We start from the raw sequence: 19,379 nt of genomic DNA, 5'->3' as shown, positions 1-19,379 counted from the left end.
GCAGCTTGTAACGTCAATTTGGGATTTCCAGCACACTCCCTTGTACTTAAATATGCAGTTTTTATTATCTTGGACTAATCCTCATGAATTTACATCAGGGTAATTTCATGTGCCCACAACCAAAATTAAAACACCTAAAAGGTGGGGGTTTTTTTAAAAAATAAGAAATTAAAAACCCTGGAGCCTGTGGATATGGTCCAGAATAATTTGTATTTGCATGATGTGTCTAACCCAAGAGTTATTGTGGCCATATCAGCTTGGGCTTAAGGTAGTTGGGTTTATGACTGATGGAAAGTAGGGATAAATGACAGTCACTTCTTACGGTGCTGAGTTATCTGAAGTTACCACACAACAGTCTCCTGCTGCTGTGTGTGTCTCTGGGATGCAGTGAAGGGTTATTTTAAACCAAGGCTTGTAGTGGGGTAGAGCAGAACATGTTCCTACATGAATTCCAAAGGCGGAGCATGTTTTTGACTGGTTTCCTGAGGAAGCCAGGCTGTTAAACCTGCAGTGTGGGACTGCATCGTGCACCCACAGTTCATCCCAGCAACCTGGGACGTGCTATTTTTAAAGGGGTTGAGAATTAGGAATTTAAATTCGTCCTAAACATTCAGTGAAAACAGCCAAACCTACAGAGTTTAGTTTCAGAGTATGAATCCACCTGCATTAACTGTGAGCTGTGTTTAATACTGATGCTCAAGGGACATGAGGAGGGCTCGAATGAGTGAGTTCTCCTGTGGAAAAGAAGCTGAAACACCCCCCAGCATTCTGGTTCTGGTGGCTGGTAAAGCTGCCAAGAGGCAGGCTAGGATTTAAGGGGCACATTTTTGCAAATCAGCGTCTTCATCACAACACCGAGCGGAGAGAGGAGGAGGTGGAGGATCCGTGGGAAGATTAATGTGGCCTCTTCTCTCTCCTGAGTGCCGAGGTTCCTGAAAAGGATGAGAGTGTCACATCACTGCTTCTTGCTTTATATTTTTCCTCCTTTTGCTTGCTGTTCCCCATTGTTGCCATCATTAAGTGCTGCCATTCCTGGTGTCCCTCTTCCCTGTTGGCCGGGGATGCTGACTGTTAATTGAGCAGCACCGTATCTGCTTTTCAGGCTTCATACGTAAACAAATCATTTCTACATTAAAGTGCTTGACCCTCTTTTACCATGATATTTTAAGACTTTCTTATCTTCACCTGTCATAGAGGAAAACCTAAAAAGCCCAAACTTCTGAGGCCTTAGATTGGTTTATAAACAGGCTCCCAATAGCAGGTTTTGTACAGGACTCGGGTCCTGTCACTGGTTGCCAGTCATCATGAGGGGTTAATTTTGAGTCTGGCTGATGCTGCAACAGATTTCTCCTCCCCAAGGCTTTCTGAATAACGATAATTGCTGAGTGAAATGGGTCAGAGTTGGGAGCTGTGGTAAACTCCCTCAGACCCGTGCTGTTGGTGTATGTGTGTGCACAGGCCCACACGCCGTCGCAGACATTCTCTGTTTATTCAGCTCTGCTGTAAATGCTGTGTGTTTTCTTCTCCCAGAGTAAACAGTTTCTGTGCACAGTTCTGTGGCCACCAGGTGCCTGTGTGTGAGGGAGGTTGTTTCCCCCCGCTGAGGCGGTTCTGTCCCGTTTGTGCCCCAGGCCAGGTACAAGCAGAGCCTGGACCCGACGGTGGACGAGGTGAAGAAGCTGTGCACGTCGCTGCGGCGCAACGCCAAGGAGGAGCGGGTGCTGTTCCACTACAATGGCCACGGCGTGCCCCGGCCCACCGTCAACGGGGAGATCTGGGTCTTCAACAAGGTGGGGCCCTCCTGCTGCTCCCTCCTCCCCGCTCCCACCTGCCCAGGTGTTCCCGTTCTGGGCTCACCAGCTGGGGCCGGGCGGTGCTGAAGTGTGTTCACAGTCCATTTCCAGCTGAGCTGTTTGCTGTGCCGTTCCCTTGCAGAGGCACAGAGGGGTGGTGGGAGCAGTGTGAGCGGAGCAGGGACTTCTTCCCACAAGCCAAAGTCAGGGAACAAACCGCCCGGCCGAGTCCTGCCCAGCCCAGCGTGGCAGCGGCGCGACGAGGCAGCATCAGAGTGTCACCCTGAGCAACCACCCTGCAGAACTCTCGGCTCACACTCCTTTTTTCTTCAAATCAGCTCATTTACATATCATTAGCAAATGTTGATGTTTTATGTGACCCCCACAGTAGAGCTGGAATATAAAATTCTTCTGGTTGGAAATACCACAATATTAATCAGAGCTATAATCCAATCTTGGCTGGAGCAAGGTGCATTAGAAATACAAATTTAAAACAATTCATGCCCATAAAATGTCGTCGATTGGATGTGTCAGAGCAGGTTTTTTATGTGTAACTTCCTGTGATTGGAATGTGCTTCGCGGGAGGGATGACCTTAAGAAAGGTCTGTGCTGAAGAGGAGCTGTTCATGCATCATTTCCATCCTGCAGTGATCTGCAGAGCTCCCAACTCCCCAAAACTTTGGCTTTTATAAACAATTTCTCCTATTAATTTTAATGAAACAACCAAAACTGTTATATATGGGCAAAACTGGATTTGGAAATGCCTTACCCTTCCCTACCTTACGTAACATCTGGTTTATGATCCCTTCTGTCTTTATCGACACTGATACGTGTCCTTGAAAATTTGATTTTTGTAAAAGTTTACTGGTTTTATTACAGCTATTTTAAGTCTTTTGAATTTAAATGGGAGTTATGATCCCATCCATCATTCTGCTGATGTTAATAGGAACATCAGAGCTTTTCCTGAGGATTTTGGGCCAAGCTCAGGGCTGTAGGAACGCCAGGTTGTCCTGTCCCTGCAGCTGGGCAGGATCTTGCTGGCAGCCACTGAGTGTTTGGTGGTGACTCTTTGCAGGCAGAAATCTGCTTTGGTTTATATTTTCAGCTCAATTAGTTCAGGCTTGGCCCCTCATAGCTGGTTTTAAATGTCTGATTTTTACGCTCTTGCCTCCAGTTATTTGGGGGTGTTAAGATGGAAGACACAAAATCCTTCCTATTTACAGAAAGGGAACTGTGGGCACTTCGCTCTGTTGAAGGCAGCTTTGTTGGTTTTAATTTTATTGGACAATTCAGAAAGTTGCACAGAAGTTAAAGCTGTAATAAAATTATGAAGCATCTCGTTAAGCTCAGGCAGGGTAGCACTGATGGGCTGCAGGGGCTTAATTATCCTTCTTGATTTATTGATGGGCTTTTCAGTTTAGGATGTTTGATGTTAAATTAAAGACAGCTGGTTTGCATCCTTTATCAGTGTTGCAGAAATTTGGGATAAAATTGGACTATTAAATGCTGTTTGGAGTTGTTAGCACAAATCAGAGCTCTAAATATCTAATGTTGAAAATGCCTGGTGGAGTTCTGGGCTTGCAGTCTGGAGCTGAATGTTTCAAACAATGCCACAATGAAATCTGCTCATTGTTTGTGTTGACTTGGGTTCCCGGTCCTAAAGTTTTTGGTAGATATTGACTGATACTTGTATTGATTAATCTGGTCAATGTAGGTTTTATTTTAGGATTTCAGAATTGGAATTTTGTGGGTGTAATTTTTGCTACCTCACCAGTTCAAGCTCTGTAGTTTCTGTGCCTCGTGGTAAGTGCAGTGGGTGTTTTTCTCCTGCAGAACTACACTCAGTACATCCCACTCTCCATATACGACCTGCAGACCTGGATGGGGAGTCCTTCCATTTTCGTCTATGACTGCTCCAACGCCGGCCTTATTGTCAAGTCCTTCAAGCAATTTGCACTACAGAGAGAGCAGGAGCTGGAGGTGAGAGCTCAGACTGCAAAGCTTTGCTGGTGTTCAGTGAACACAAAGGAACTTTAAGCTTGCTTTGCTATATACACTGAAAAATGTGTTTAAAACCATGTTGAAAGGCAAATTAATTTGCAAATAACTTTGCTGCTCCAATCTTTCTGGTTCAGTTTGCCATCCCATTAAACTTGGAATGATTTCTAATACAAGCACTAATTAAATGTTAATGTTAATAGAATCAATCTGGGCCCTAATGGTCTTCTCTGCTGCAATGAATGCTGAGGTGAGCGAGACATTTATTTTGGTTACAAAAGTCTGGTTTCTGGGGCTGTATTTGGGTGCAGTTGTGGTTTTGCACTGCTAAAGTGAATGAGAAGATGTGAAACAACAAAAGCCTCATCCAGAGGGATTGTCCTGTGGTGGTTCCAGTTCCACAGAGTGCTGAAGCTGAACGTGTTCCCACTGAAAAGCTGTCTTTGGTTACAAATGAAATTAGCAATGAATTCATTGAAGTAAATCGGAAATGCAAAGTTAAATGGAAGAAGTTGGATTTTTTTGTGCAGAATCCCACCTGCCAGACCCCTCTGCTGCTTTCAGCTTCCTGGGAAAGGACATTTGTAAAAGTTGACTTCTTACACTCCCACAGCTCTGAGGTACTATATTAAAAACCCCCCAAAACTTCAAGGAAGGAATGTTAATTAATCAAGCAACTGCCTGTCACAAATACAGCCTCCAAGCAGATGATAAGAGTATCCCTGGCTATAACTCCTTTCCTTCTGAATTCCAGTTTTTGGAGGTGCCTTTGTGGTGACTATTTTTGGCACTTTAGTATTTCTCCTCTTGCAGCACAGGTTAAAACTGCCAATTAATTTGATTATGAAAATACTTTCAGGCTTGTGTGGCAGCTTTTCATTCTGTCTTTAGCTTTCATTAACTGTGATGGCTGACTGAGGTACCTGCTCGTGATTAATAGAAAGCAGAGACATGGCACCAGAGAGAGCAGAGTGCTCAGGGCATCCTGCAGAGTGTGGATGGGAATTCATTTGGAAAATTATAAATTATCAAATTGTTCAAATTCATGAAAAGTGAAGTGAAGCTGGAACTGGCGCTCCAGAGGGGCTGCCAGAGTGATCAGGATAATTGTTCCTCATCTTCCTGCAAGGAGATCAAAGCAGTTGGCTGTTCTCTTAATCTGACAGAGGGATTCTGATCTTTTGATTCCATATCTTGCCCTAATAAAAAGTTGTGTTTATGGGAGAGCCAAGCAGTGTAGAAAGTCTGACTCCAGTGGATGCTCCAAGGATGCAAAAATAACTGTTCATCGTGGGCTTTACTCAACCTTTGTTTCTTCCTCTCCTTTTTTCTGACCTGTACAAGGAGGCTGTGTCCCATCACTGTCCTGAGCAGCCTGACAAGTCTGTAATTGCTGGCTGCTCCTGCGTGTTCATTTATGGCTGTTAATAGGTTGGCAGGTAATCTCCAGTGTGTGGGTCCAGTTTCTGTGGCTCATTGTACTGGAGAGAGGCTGGACTGGAGCAGGTCCTGGAGTCTGAGCTGCTCCCCTTCAGACCTGAGGGGCATCAGCAGACCCTGACAAACGTCAAGCCCTGAGTGTTTCAGAGTGCTCAGAGAGCTGGAAATCCCTCCCAATGTGCTTCCCCTTGCAGAGCCCTTCCTAGGGATGACCCGAGGGCAGGGCTTTCTTTAGGGAGGGAACAGCCACAGCTAAGCAGTTTGGCTGCTTTGTATTTATACATCTGTGAAGAGCTAATGCTTTCCCACGCTGTCTCTCATGCCTTTCTCCTCAAATAAAAGAGCTTTGCGGTATTTTAATCACCTTTTATTTAGTTGTTGGCATACAGGGGGTTGGGACAAGATGATCTCTAAGGTCCCTTCCAACCCGAGCCATTCCATGATTCGATAATAGAGCTTAAGTTTCGTTGAGAGTAAATATCACCAGAGGACAGGGGGTGGCTCGAGGGGGCCTTCATTCCCCCCAGGTACGTGTGGATCTTTGCTGGAAGCAGCTCAGCTCAGCTGGGAGCACAGACAGGTCCCAGCTAATTTAGACAACTGGAAAAAGCCAAAGTGTGTCAGTGCTGCCCCTGGGATTAGAGTGGAAAAAATTATGTTTGAAGAATCGAAAAACTTAAAGGTTGCAGAAACTTCTCCCTGGCTTGTCAGGTTGCTTTGCCAGGTGGGAGGTGTGTGCCTGTGCCTGTCACAAAATGTTCTGTTCCCTTTTGACCCTCTGAGGCACCAAATGGATTCCCTCTTCACACAGACAGAATGTTTCGTGTGGAAGGATGGCAGAGGATGAGCTGATGGTCCACTGTGTCCCCGCACTGAGCTGGCTGAAGGGCTGGTCTTTGGAAAAATGGGCTTCTGTCAGCTTGGCTAACACAGCACGTGGGTCACTGTGGTGGTGCTTTGCTTTCTGACTCCTACAGCAACGGGCAGTGAGGTGTTACACTGCTTCCCCTCTTCCTTCAGGAACTTTTGAGTGCCAGAGAGAAAAATTTGGGGTGGCTGAAGTGTTTACTTTGTTTACCTTGTTCAGAAAGGCACTGGAAAGATTATTTATGTTTTCATTCTGTGAATTATTAGCCTCAAAAATCATATTCTTAGTCAAAATTGTATATAGGAGCATCACTGTGGTTTTGGAAAAGGAGAATATTGGTATATATTATATAAAGTATTTCTACTTTATAGGCTGATGTTTGGACAGATTAAATACTTACCAGTTGAATTTTGTTAATTCTATGAGTGAAAGCTGTGGCTGGTGCCACGTTATTCCTTAACTTCTCTGAACCCAGAGCTCCATGGAACACTGGCAGCTCATCACAGGTTATTTTGTTGATGTGGAAATGCCCTTCCCTGACTCCCCCCCCCGGGGAATTCCCTTGGCCCCTGCAGGTGGCTGCCATCAACCCCAACCACCCCCTGGCGCAGATGCCACTGCCTCCCTCCATGAAGAACTGCATCCAGCTGGCAGCCTGCGAGGCCAACGAGCTGCTGCCCATGATCCCCGACCTGCCCGCCGACCTGTTCACCTCCTGCCTCACCACCCCCATCAAGATCGCCCTGAGATGGTGAGTGGCAGGCTCTGCACAGCCTGGGTGGCTGCTCCGTGGGAAGGGGGGATCTGTAAATCCAGGTGCTCCATCTGACCTGAGGTTTCCCTGCGGTGCTGAACTGTGGGGTTTGAGCTATGCATTTGGGACAGCAGCTTATTAATCAGAACTAGAAAGGTGAAAATATTGTTATCTGCTACTTAACTATGTTTTAGTTTTCAGCTCAATATCTGGGTTTGCTCAGATTAAGGGATTTACTGTTCTGGGAATTAAATATCTGCTTCCTCAGAGAGCAGGAACAGTACATAGTGCAGTACAACTTGTTGTAAACTGTCCTTTGCACAAATCATATTCCAGATATTGCAGTTGCTGTAAATAATGCAGCAGCATTAAACAGTGCTGGAGTGGAAGGAAGGGAACCATAAACCGAGGAAAGGCGTTCTGGAATGACAATCCAAGTTAATTAGGCAGAAAGTTAGAAAAGGCTGCAACAGGGAGCAGCAGCTTTCCAAGAGCAGTGTTTTACCCAACAACAGGGGCCACAAGGGCCTGTGCAGAGCTCTGATGGTCTGTTCCCTTGGGCACAGTTCACCTGATCCTCAGGGCTGTGTCTGGTCCAGAATGGAAACACTTCAGGGCCTTTGCTGGGCAGGGTTAAACAGGCAGAGAGAGGCCTTTGGACACTGCACGTGATGGGGAGGAATTGTCACCACAGCTCCCAGAGTTATTTGCTGCCTTTTGGAGGTATTTACAGTAAATTACAATTCTCTGTACTCTTCCTGTTTCATATTAGCAAACTGAATGAGTTCCCTTGGCCAGGTTCTGCTTTGGATACGTGGTACCTGTGACTCTCTTTGCTGCTGTGAGGGGCAGCACAAAACCTGTCGAGTTTTTTGTCCTGCTTTTGATGTCATGAGCTCCCCAGGGGTTTTCTCATGGAAGCTTTTAAACACTGGCAAAATTCTCTAGGGGGACTTTGGGAAATACTGTTTTGTAAGTAGGAAAATATGGCTTCAGGGAACTACTTTTATTCCATGAATTTTGTGAGGATCCCTCACGTGGGCTTTGGTGCCTGTTAGAGATGAACTAGTTCAAGGCAAACTGGAGCTTTAGGAGTGAAGTGGAAGGGTTTGGTTTCAGGGTTCTCCTTCCCTTCAGTCACCAGACTTGACAGTTTCTGCCAGATTTGAAGTGAAAATGCTGAGGCTCTCCAAGGCAGGTTTTCTCGGTGGGTTTTGTTTGTTAAATGTACTAAGACAGGTTTTTTTCGGGTATTATGATCTGTTCAGGAATTTTCTGTTCCTTCATCTCCATGGGAACGTGGCTGAGGGGGTGAGCAGGGCAGGTTCTGAGCGCAGCTACACCTGGGGTGAGCTCGACGTTCTCTGAGCTGCATCTGGTTGGTGTTTGACAGGGAACATGTTTGTAGAGCTGAGGCTCAGGGGGAGGATGCAGAACCATCACCCTCAGCTGGTCAGGGGCTGGTGCTGGAGGGTGCCACGTTAACTCCCGGATAGGGAAGCATTTCCCAGCACCTAATCCAGTGACTGTGTGTCACTCACTGCATGTTCAGAAATTCCTCCTCTATTCCCCAGTGAAGGTTGTGCTCCTTTATGTTCCCAGTTAATTGTCATTATTGCAGGTGTGGGTTTATCCATGCAACCCTGTAAATAATAAATGCTGCTTGTGGACCATTGTTTTTCACCAGTGTTAAACACAGTATATGCAAAGCCAAATCCTCTGCTGCATTCCAAGAGTTTGATCCAAACTGTACGTTGGTGCCCTAAATCAGTTAACCAAAAATAAACACAGAAACCTTTGCCATTAAAACTTCCCTTTTCCTTCAGTCCAGCCCTTCTCCTGAAAGGAATTGCTTTCGAAATACAACTTTTTTGCAATTGTGGACTGATATTCTAATGATGTTTCATACATGGAATTTATGGGCAAATGAAAGTTTGGTGAATAAATGTTTATCCGTCCCATTTTGTGCTCTCTGGTAACTGATGTACAAAATCCCTCATCAATTGGAGTTGCAGCTGCAGCCACTTCAGTCTCATTTCAGAGGAAGGAAAATTGATGCTGGGGAGAGAAACCCAGGTCAGCTGGGCCCTTCTGGATGTGGTGTGTGAAACTCCTAATGCCAGCCTGCAATTCCAGGAACCTGGAGTGTGAGTCTTGGCTACCTGGATGCTGCTTGTCCTCGTGTGTAGTGACTGCTGTGAGCTGACGTATTCCAAATATATCTTGTAACTATATAAAGCTCTGTGTGAGGCGAGCCTGGAGCTAAGCTGCATGGATTGTTAATCCTGACGGATGGCACTGTCGGGAGGCAAACGCGGATATTGAGGAAACAGGCAGGAATCAGTGTGTTTGGTGCCCTGTTTTACGCACATCTGAGTGTTTCACGTTGTCTAAAGCAAAAGCAGCTCCACTGGAAGTCGTGCTCAGTGGTGAGTCATGTGCTTGTGTTTCCATCAGTCCTGGAAGGTGTAAATAAGCTGCAGTTACAGATCTGGAATTCCACGTGTTGGGGCGCAGGCTGCGCTGGTCTGGATTGGCTTCAGGGCCTTGTGGCTTTGAAGTGTGAAATCCTGCTCGTAAACAGTGACAGGGCTCCTGAAAAGTGCTGGAAAGCCCCCAAACAACAAGAAACAAAAAGTTTGGGAGCTGCTCAGCCTGGGGAATTTGAGATGTGCAGTTTGTACTCCAGAACACCTGTAACAGCAACCTGGAAGGGCACGGGAGAGGAGGGAGCTGTGGCAGCTGGTGTTCGATTGGGTCAGTTCCAACAAATGTGTGAAGTGTTTTGGTTGTTTTTTCCAACATATTTATTTTGCATTTCAGTTTGAGATTTTGGGGGTTGACTCAACCAATCCTCTGTCCCACACTGATTGCGACAAACTCCGCTGAGTTTCCAAGTGTTCCCCTCGTAGGAGGACCTGCTGCACCTTCGTTTCTGGGTTTCCTTCAGTGCTGCCATTCCCTGACCTGTTTCTGTGCAGCCCAGCGTGTGTTACCTGCTGTCTGTGTCAGCAGCACCAGCCCCCAGTCGAGACTCCTCGTTTGAGCCTTGCAGCGACAAAGGGGGTGCAGACACAGGCGGAGGAACATTTTGTTTACGAGGACGTTTTCTTGGCAGTCAGTGGCTGCTGGAGAGGCGGCGCAGAGGCTGCTCCTGCTTCAGTGGGAGTTTCATGGACTGAGCTGTTTCCAAATATCCAGGGCAGTGGGGAGAGCTTTGGCTGCAATAGGGAGAGAGAACCTTGGAATGGTTTGGGTTGGAAAGGACCTTTAAAGCCCATCTCATTCCAGCTCCCTGCCATGGTTGGGGACACCTTCCACTACATCAGGTTGCTCCAAGCCTTGTCCAGCCTGTCCCCAGACACTTGCAGGGACACCACACTTCTTTAGAGACAGCAAGTGTGTGACAGGGCAGAGTTGTGTGACAGGGCAGAGTTGTGCTGCTCTTACGGTCCTTCCAGACACGTCATGATGTGGAGGCACCAAGCAGAGGAGTTCAAGTGTTCCAGCATCCCCAGTGTGCAGGGAGGCTCCAGGCTGATCCCAGTGACCCAGTTCTGCCTGTGGCTGTGTTTGGGAGGGAATTTCCCCGCCTGGTTCTGTAATGCACTGTCGTAAGAATTTTATATTTCAGCAGATTGCAGAGGGATCCCACTGCAGGTTCCCGGGTTCTTTATGGCTTCTTTCTGTGCTGGATGACGCACACATCAGGAAAGCAGCCTGGGGACCACTGAGCTTTCCAGAGCCTATCCCCATCCTTGCCTTGGCAGCAAGGGATGCCCTGCTGGAAGGGGATGCCACAGGAAAACCAGAGGGGCCTCAAGGTTCCAGAAGTGGGCTCTGCACATCTTGTCTTTAATAAGTAATTGTTCTGTCCTTTGGCTGGAAGAGCCTTTGGGAGGTGGGTGATGTGGCTCTGGTGAGGTGAGGTGAGGCTCCTGCTGCAGCAGCTGGATGCAGGAGGTGGGATTGCTGGGCTGGAGAGCCCTCGTGGTCCCACAGAGCCCTCGTGGTCCCTCGCTGCCCACAGAACTGTGAGGAGTGCAGTGTTGGGGTACATGTCAGCTGAGATTACACTGAGGGGAACATTCTTCCTTGGACAACAGAGAGTGGATTTCTGAAAGGGTGGGACAGTGGGCTGGGAATGTGGGGCTGTCACTGAGGAAGCTGTTTCTGGAGCTGAAGTTGCTGGGTTTCTGTCCCAGAGCTGCTGTTCCCGCTGTGCCCTCTGCAGCACAGAGTGTGTTCCCGGGAGGGCTGCAGGAGGGGGACAGTGCTCGGAATCTGGGCCGGCAGCATCTCCCCTTCCCACACACGCGGGGTCCGGCAGCTTTTGGGATTTTCCAGGCACAGCAAGTGGTACTGACAGGGACTGGTGTTCCTGGAGTAGTGGGATTTGTAAAGCTGAGGAAATGGAGTCAGCAGTTTTTTTAATTAAATGACGGAGGTGTCTGAACCTGACACATCCCTCCCGTTCCCTGCCTTTCTGCCTTCCCTGCCTGCAGCGCCGCATCTCTTCAGGGAAACCCAGCCAACGCTGCTCATTATTCCAGCAGCATAATCCTCCCCGGCTCTCGTGGCGTCGTGCTGCTCCCGGGAGACCGTGCTGGATGCCTGGGAGCCCTTTTCCCCCGCGCTGTGTCGGGAAACTTGTCACCGTGACAGTTACAATACCCCGGTTTTGACACCTGACGATGGAAACCGCCGCATAATCACGAGTGTGACAAACACTGAGGGCCTTGTTTGGGTCTGATTATGCCGTGCCAGAGTTGCCTACCCAAACACCATTTTAAAAGCAGAAACAGCACAATAAAGAAACCTTCTTCCCCATTCTCTCCACAGAGCCTTGTCATTAAACAGTCAATTAGGGTGTTTTATTTTATTCTCTCCCCAGGTTCTGCATGCAGAAGAGTGTCAGGCTGGTGCCAGGAGTCACGCTGGATTTAATAGAGAAGTAAGCCAAATTTTATATATATATGTATTTTTTTTTTTCACTGTTGCTCATAATTTCCTCATTATTTCTTGCATTTCTCTTGTTTATCTGTGAGGAAATTTCTTTGGGAAGCTGTTCAGAGACTGCACCTGCAGTAATTGTGGTGCTGAAACAAGCAGTGGCCATGGAAGGGAGGAGCTGCTGGGGGAGATCCGGCTGTTCCGGGCTCAGCTCGGCACATTCCATGCCCTGGCATGTGCTGCCAGCCTGGACCAGGCAGGAAAAGGCCCCTGCAGGCACAGGTTGGGATTGTTCCTGGAGAGCCCAGTGTGTGGCTGGTGTAGGGGAGGGGTTGCCCATGGGAGGGTTAAGCTCTGCTCCCACGTCCCTAAACCCAACAGAGGGACAGCAAAACAACCAGAAATCATTTGTCACTTGTCACTGTGCTGTCCCCCTGTTCTCTGTCTGACAGGGATGCTGTGTTTCAGATTTAGCACCACTGGAACACGTTATAATCCTTTTTTCCAAGCGATATTGGAGCATAATTCCTCGTTGTCAGGCAGCTGAGTCAAAGTGATTATCCAGGACAACTGCTCTTCAGACTCTGCTTCAGTTTATACAAGCAAGGCAGATTTTGAGATATTAATAATAATTGTTCTCTGTAGTCTTTGCTGGCTTTGAAGATTTTTTTTGGTTTTTTTAAAGACAGGGCAGCAGGAATGTGCAGCCAATGGATGCAGGAGTCCTGTGCTCCCTGAGGATTGTTTTGAATGCCCTGGTCTTGGAAGATGGATACACACACAAACTGGGAGCGATTAATTACAGATCATTATTCAATTCTGAGAAATCCTGACTGTAGAAATGCTGTTGTTGAGGTTAATTAGAACTCCTGTGACACGTGGATGTCCAGAGCACAGTTGTATGTTTGGCCAAGGTCAGACTGTAGCACTAAAGGGTGTCCTGACGGGTTGGGAGAACATCAACCTGGATAACAAGAGCCTGTCAGTGCTGCCAGCCCTTCCACACAGGAGTGTTGGACCAGCCAGGCTCATCAGTACAGCTGAGGTGTTCAGTCACACTCATTTTATAGGAGAAAATTTGATTTTCTGCTCTCAGCTGGGGAGGATAAGGGATGACTCCTGTAAAGCTGCATTTCTGAGACCCTCATTGGACCAAAACATAAAAAAATTCAGTTTACAGGTAGAAGAGCAGAGGCAGACCCTGTCTCTCAGAGGAAGTGTCAGATACATCAGCTGAGCAGAAGCTCCAGCACTGGGTGTCGTTCTCTTTGGAAGCTGTGGTGAAAACGTGCTGGGCTTTGGGTCTCTGGTTGTGAGGAGATGGGGAGCAGGGAGGGAATCCTCCTGGGGCTAACCCTGCTATGCCTGTGTGCCAGAGGTGTGCTGAGGGTTTGGTGATGCCAGGAGGGCTCAGCACCAGCATGAACTGAGGTCAGAACAAGGACTGTGTTGTGTTAATTGCAATTAACATATTGCTACAAGAGTGCCTCTCATCAAAGGACATGTGGTGAGGTCAGTGAGGGTCTGAGCCAGGCAGCTCAGTCATCCTCACAGAGCACTCAGATGTGCTGCTGAAAATTAAGTAATCTTTAAATAAAGGTTTTCTGGCACAAATAGACTTCTCTCCAGTACTCTTGGTCTGTGTTGGTTGGTGCCACAGCACACGTGTGTGTGTTCCAGGCTGTCTTCAGGGAAAGCATGCCAGGAGTGGGTTCCTGTGGATATCAAATATTTAAACCTCATCATCATCTTAATCTTCTCCATATATCAATTACAGAAAACACAGATTTTTTATTGCATCTCGAGACAGACCTGGGATAATTCCTGGATTGCCTGTGTGTATATTGTAATTTATAATTTAGTTGTCTTTAGAACTGGGGAAAGGGTTTATATTGCAATTAAGCTGCAGACTTTGAGGCTAAATTGAGCTGCACCTTCTCTGAGGGGCTCCAATTTCCAATTATCCAGGCTCAGCCCACGTCCTGTTGAAGGAACGTGTGGTGGATCCTGATGTGTACTGATATCACTGATCTTCTGAGATGGAGCCAAAATAATCCCTACTTAGAAATAAAGATCTTCTCTGGAGCCAGGCAGCAAAATGTAACAGAAAAAAGAAGGAAAATTATGTTGGTGGAGGACTGGGAATTTGGGACCCTCTGGCTGCTGCTTTGTGAGACTCTTGGTTGGCAGTGTTGCTGTTCCTGCTGCCTTGGGTGGACTTTTCTGTTTGATCCCAAGACTTCAAATCATCTGTGCTGGGGGTTTGGCTGCTGAATGACATGGACTGGGCTTTGTTCTACTCTTTAAAAATGTTGGAAAAAACCCTGAGGAATGGTTTATGAATCCATTGGTAATTGAAATACGAAGCAGGGTGCCAGGAATCAGGGATATGTACAAGGATGCTTTAATCCCTGTTGCTGCATTGGCCTCCCTCTCCTGAGATCCTGTTCTCAGGGGCTCAGGAATGGTATATTGCTTTCCTGGGATTTTTTAGCTGGGGTCCATTGTGCAGAGGGAATTCTCTAAACAAAAATCCCCTGAGAAGGGGAAAAAAGAAAAAAAAAAGGTGCTGAGAGCTGATCCTTCTTCTGGTGGGGCTACTTAGCAGATTGTCTGTGGCTTGGCAGAACCCACCAGGACTCACAACCAGATGGGAAAGGCATTCGATGAAAAGAACAGAGATGTTATTTTCAGCAGGACTAGACAGGGACCTCTTGTTGCCTCTTGGGCAAGTGACTGCTGGTGGTGGAAGGCAGAGTGACAGCTGGGCTGTGACAGGACCGTGGCTGGGCTGGGGCACCACAGACACGTTGTGGAGGTGTCTTTGCAGATATTTAATCAACCATGTGCTGGTCCAAACTCTGAAATACTGTAGCCTTTTTTTTTAATATTCATTATTATATTTACAGTGGGAAGATGATAATATAGGTTGTCTTCAGACCTAGGTTAGGTTCTGCCCCTTGATTTTCTTCTAGAAAATTCAGTGCAAGATGTCAGAGCTTATTTCAGCATGTGTCAGTAAGTGCTCTTGGCCCTGGTATAGCAGGGCTGCTGTGCCACCCTGCCCATGGGGAACATCCCTCCGTGGTGCCTGAGCAGAGGAAGAACTTGGCTTTTGAAGATGTTATTCTAAAAAGTTTCTCTCCTGCAGTCAGTCAGGTTTGATTGCAGTGGAGTGTGTCGTTTCATCACCGTTGTTTCGGGGTCTGCCTAGTGCAGGCAGAGCCTGTTGTGAATGCAGAGTGAAGATCCTGCTCAAAGGCTCGGTTTTCATGGCAACACTCCTTTCATATCCCCGCTCAGGAGCTGCCAGGGTTGCACACCGGCACACGAGGCTTTGCTGCTCTCCTGCAGGTCAGGGGAGAACCTCCAACGCTTTGTCTTTCCCCAGCAGCTTGCCAAGGTTTCAGCAGCCCAGGCACAGCACACCTGGATCATCCCTGGGATCTTGTGGTGGGAAGGGGTTGTCTTTGAGCGCAGGAACTGTGGTGATCCTGGCTAAGCAGCTCTTGCCAGTCCAGGAGCTTTCACACAGAATCACTGAGGTCGGAAAGGACCTCCCAACCCATGGAGTCCCCACCTTGTCCCCCAGCCCAGAGCACTGAGTGCCATGGCCAGGCGTTGCTTGGACACCTCCAGGGGTGGGGACTCCCTGGGCAGCCCCTTCCAGTACCTCACCACCCTTTCAGTGAAGAAATTCCTCCTGATGTCTGAAAGCTGCCTTGGAAGTTGGCACCACGTGGTGTGAGCCAAGTGTTTGTCTTCCCAGGGAGGCTCAGCCCGGATCCCTTTGGTTTCCAACCACCACCCCGTGGCTTGGGGAGCTGTGCTGTGCTGCAGAGGGTGTTCTGCAATGCAAATATTGACGGGGAATCCTCACCAGAGCACTGTGTGGCCTCGCGTTCCCTGCGCTCGCTCCGGGGGATCCATTAGCAAACACTGCTACAGAGATGTATATTTTTCCTCTGATACTGAGACAGACAGGAATTTTTTATAAGATGTTAATTTCCAGCTGGTTTAGAACTGTATTTATGCAAGGGAATGTGCTGCATCTGACCCTGCACAGGAATGGTGCTGCTGCATGTCAGCAGTGAGTGGCCACAGAGAAACTTCCTCTGTTTGTGTTGATACTTTAAATATTTGATAATCTGTTACAGAAGGGAAGTTTAGTTAAATTAGGATTAAATCCATAAAATGTCTTACTGTGTTCGTGCATGTTTGGGAAACTTTCTCATCCTGTTCCTGTAACTTTCTCACAAGGAGAAAAGCTGTGGTTGGGAGTGCCAGGCTGTGTATTTTATACTGTATGTCTGATTATTGATAAGGCAGCCCAGGACTGAGTCTGCTGGTCTCAGTTTGTTGAGGTTTTCTCTTCATTTTTTCACGTCTTTGTTTTTATGAGGAACAAATAAACATTCAAAAGCTTATTTAGGAAAGCTGATCAGGATGAAGGCAGAAACTCAGGACAGGAACACACGTGTTCCATTAGGTGTGTGTGTTGATCCTCAGTCACAGCAGGCTGTCGCTTGGGCTCTTCCATCACAGAAATCAGGTCCTCTGGTTTTTCTCATATGAGAAGTTTGTTCAGCTCTGGGACAAAAAAAACTCTAATTGCTTTTTTCAGCATGCAAAAGAAAAAGTCCTGGGCTCTGGAAGAACAAGTTTGCTGGTGGAACATTGCTGTTCTTCACTGACTGTGCTTTGGCCTGGCTGTTGTCTCTGATATCTCTGGTGCTGATGCTGAGGAGAATAAATGTGAAGCCTAGAGGAGACCGTTTGTTCATCCTCTGTGACCTTCTGTGTGTCTCAGGCTGCATGCACAGTGTCACTGGGTCACACAGCTTGTGCTCCCCTGAGGTGTCTGTGTCTCAACCCTTTGAGAGATGAGGGTTGAATCACCTCCCTTTCATGGGAAGTGCTCTCTTTCTTTCTTTCTTCCTCTGCTTGCATAAGGTGTTTGTTGGCACCAGGATCTTTCTCTTGTAGGTGCTTATCCCCAGTGTTCACGTTGTTCCTCAGTAGGGTGCATAGGGTGACCTCACATTTCTCACTCTGTGCCACCCATTCAGTTTTTAAAGCTGTTTCTGCATCCTCTGTATTCTGTATGTCCTGTTTTGACGCTTTCTAAATGAGTGCCAGAATGGGAATACTTGGCAAAACATTCCCATTTCAGTCTCCGCAAGGCGAGGCTGGATCTCCTCTGCCCACTGCTCCCTGCCTTGTGACACGGATCCGTGCCCAGATCCCTGTCTGTTAACAGTGCTTGGCTTTTGTGTCTGTATTTACCCCTCGAGGAGTCTTCCTGTAGCAGGAAAATGTTACAGCAAAGAGTCCCTTTATCTCTGGGTCCCACTTGGAAGGATTTAGGGGTGTGCATGTGCCTATCTCAGAAACGTGGCTTTTCCTAGGAGGCTGATTTGGGTGTTTTCCCTGCCCCTGTAGGATTCCTGGAAGGCTGAACGACAGGAGGACCCCCCTGGGAGAGCTGAACTGGATCTTCACGGCGATCACAGACACCATCGCCTGGAACGTCCTGCCCAGGGGTACGGCTGGGAAAGCAGGGGGGCACAGCAGGAGAGGCTCAGGCAGAGCAGAGGGGTGAAGAGCCTGAGAAACAGGAGACTCTGAAATAAGGGGAAAATGAAACCCTCGTATTGGGAGAACAGAGCAGGCCTGATCTTAAAGCTGGTTAATTTTTTCTTTTACCAGAGCATTGCAGCAACCTGATCGCTGGAGCCCAGAAGGGGTTTCTCTGTGCCAACACAATTGTTTTAGCTTGAATAATTCTCTTTCTTACTGTATTTGCAAAGAGCAATCTGTTTTCTTCCAGGCTTATCATAAATAAAGGGTTTTTTTCCTCTTTTTTTGGTAAGGCAGTTGTGTTTCCCATGAGTAACTTCATCCCATTCTCTACCCCTGTTCTGAATTGGTGCTTCTGGAGCACAGGCAGCCAAATTTGTAAACAGTTCTCCAACTCTGCTCTTCCTAATGCTCACACAGCATCAATTCTTCTCTGTCCTGTAGAAGAGAGCACATTTGCTATCTTCTAGGATTCATTTTGGCTTCTCATAAGCGCATCAAACTGCCAGTTAACAGATGGATAGTTCTTGATTAAACAGTACACAGAGGTCCTGTTCTCCCTCAGTAATTTTCCAAAAACTTAGTCAGGCTGAGCTGAAGTGAAACAGCAAAAAGGGGGATTTTATCCAGAAAAGGCAAAAAAGAACCTGAGGTAGAAAGCGTTTAATTGTGTTGATGTGAAATGGAGAGGAGCTGCAATGCTCTGAGGGAGCTCCGAAGGCAGAATTGAACAGTTGGTGTATCCTTCACTGCAAAACTGATGAAGGTTCCTTGTTACTGCAATAAAATGTTGCCATGGCTGTGTGTTTTAAACCGTTTTTGCATGTTCCCCGGGGGGCTGCAGACGTGTAGCCAGTAATGCCTGCGCTCTCTCGGCAGATCTTTTCCAGAAGCTCTTCCGGCAGGACCTGCTCGTGGCCAGTTTGTTCCGTAACTTCCTCCTGGCTGAGAGGATCATGAGGTCGTACAACTGCACCCCCGTGAGCAGCCCCCGGCTCCCCCCCACCTACATGCACGCCATGTGGTGAGTGCCAGCAGGGACTGGGGGGCTGTGCCACAAGGGCTGTCACTGCTCGGGGTTATGTGGGATCCTGGGAAGGAATTCCTGCCTGGGAGGGTGGGCAGGCTCTGGCACAGGTTGCCCAGAGAAGCTGTGGCTGCCCCAGCCCTGGAAGCATCCAAGGCCAGGTTGGAGCAACCTGGGCTGGTGGAAGGTGTCCCTGCCCATGGCAGGGGGTGGAAGGGGATGATCTTTAAGGTCCCTTCCAAGCCAAACCCTTCCATGATTCTGCTGAAATCTGTGCAGTGCTTCCCTGATTCGGTCAGTGGATCAGGAATGGAACAGCTTGTGGCAGCCTAATGCTCATCTCCAAAGCTGCTTCTGCTCTGTGCATTCCTAATTATCCTGTAATTCTGTGGTGCAGAACCTTCAGTCCAGCCATGTCATCTTTCACTCCGAATACCAAAGAAATGGGTCATCTGCTGCCTTTATTTTCCCAGAGTAAAGCTGGTCCCCTGGGATTGTGCAGGGTGGGAAGAGCCCAGGGCCTGGGGGAGGATCCTTAACTTGCATTGCTGAAGTAGAAGAAATTTTTGCTGCAGAGTTCATCTACTTTTACTGTTGCTTTTAAGATGATTAATGGAAATGGAGGTGGTACAGTTATCAAAATGCTCTTAAATGTAGTTCAGACGATCAAACAAATGTCCCATGAACAATCATAATAAAAATAATAATAATAACAGTAATAACAAAAATGCTCACTTTTATTTTCTTACTCAGTGTGATTAATAGAGCAGCACCAAACTGGGCAAAGCACGAACTGGTGCAGAGAGGCTGATGGGGTCCCTGGGGGAGCGAACAGAGCCTTGCTAAAGGCTGATAGAGTGACAGGTAAAGGTAGCTGAGGGGGTTTAACCTGCCTGCATTTTCCAGAATGCTTTTCATGTTTCCTTCATAAAAATGTGGAGGAAAATGAATGTAGAGGAGGGATGA

General features: G+C 47.6%; 1 protein-coding gene across 4 annotated transcripts in view; it reads left to right on the top strand.

The window, feature by feature from the left end:
• RPTOR (regulatory associated protein of MTOR complex 1) overlaps positions 1–19,379 on the top strand; it is a 98,629-nt gene that overhangs the window by 22,476 nt on the left and 56,774 nt on the right. For all 4 annotated transcript variants that reach the window (XM_027904137.1, XM_027904140.1, XM_027904139.1 and 1 more), the window contains exons 4-9: positions 1,632–1,790; positions 3,627–3,773; positions 6,675–6,850; positions 11,748–11,807; positions 17,249–17,349; positions 18,266–18,410. In XM_027904137.1, coding sequence (XP_027759938.1) covers positions 1,632–1,790; positions 3,627–3,773; positions 6,675–6,850; positions 11,748–11,807; positions 17,249–17,349; positions 18,266–18,410 — 788 coding nt within the window. The remainder of the gene's footprint in view (positions 1–1,631; positions 1,791–3,626; positions 3,774–6,674; positions 6,851–11,747; positions 11,808–17,248; positions 17,350–18,265; positions 18,411–19,379) is intronic.

Source organism: Empidonax traillii, unplaced genomic scaffold, assembly GCF_003031625.1.
Source record: "Empidonax traillii isolate 1590-97213 ecotype Southwest subspecies unplaced genomic scaffold, ASM303162v1 scaffold1015:size517714, whole genome shotgun sequence".
Lineage (NCBI taxonomy): Eukaryota > Metazoa > Chordata > Aves > Passeriformes > Tyrannidae > Empidonax > Empidonax traillii.
Note: the sequence above shows the minus strand (reverse complement) of the source record. Positions and strands in the feature narration are given on the sequence as shown.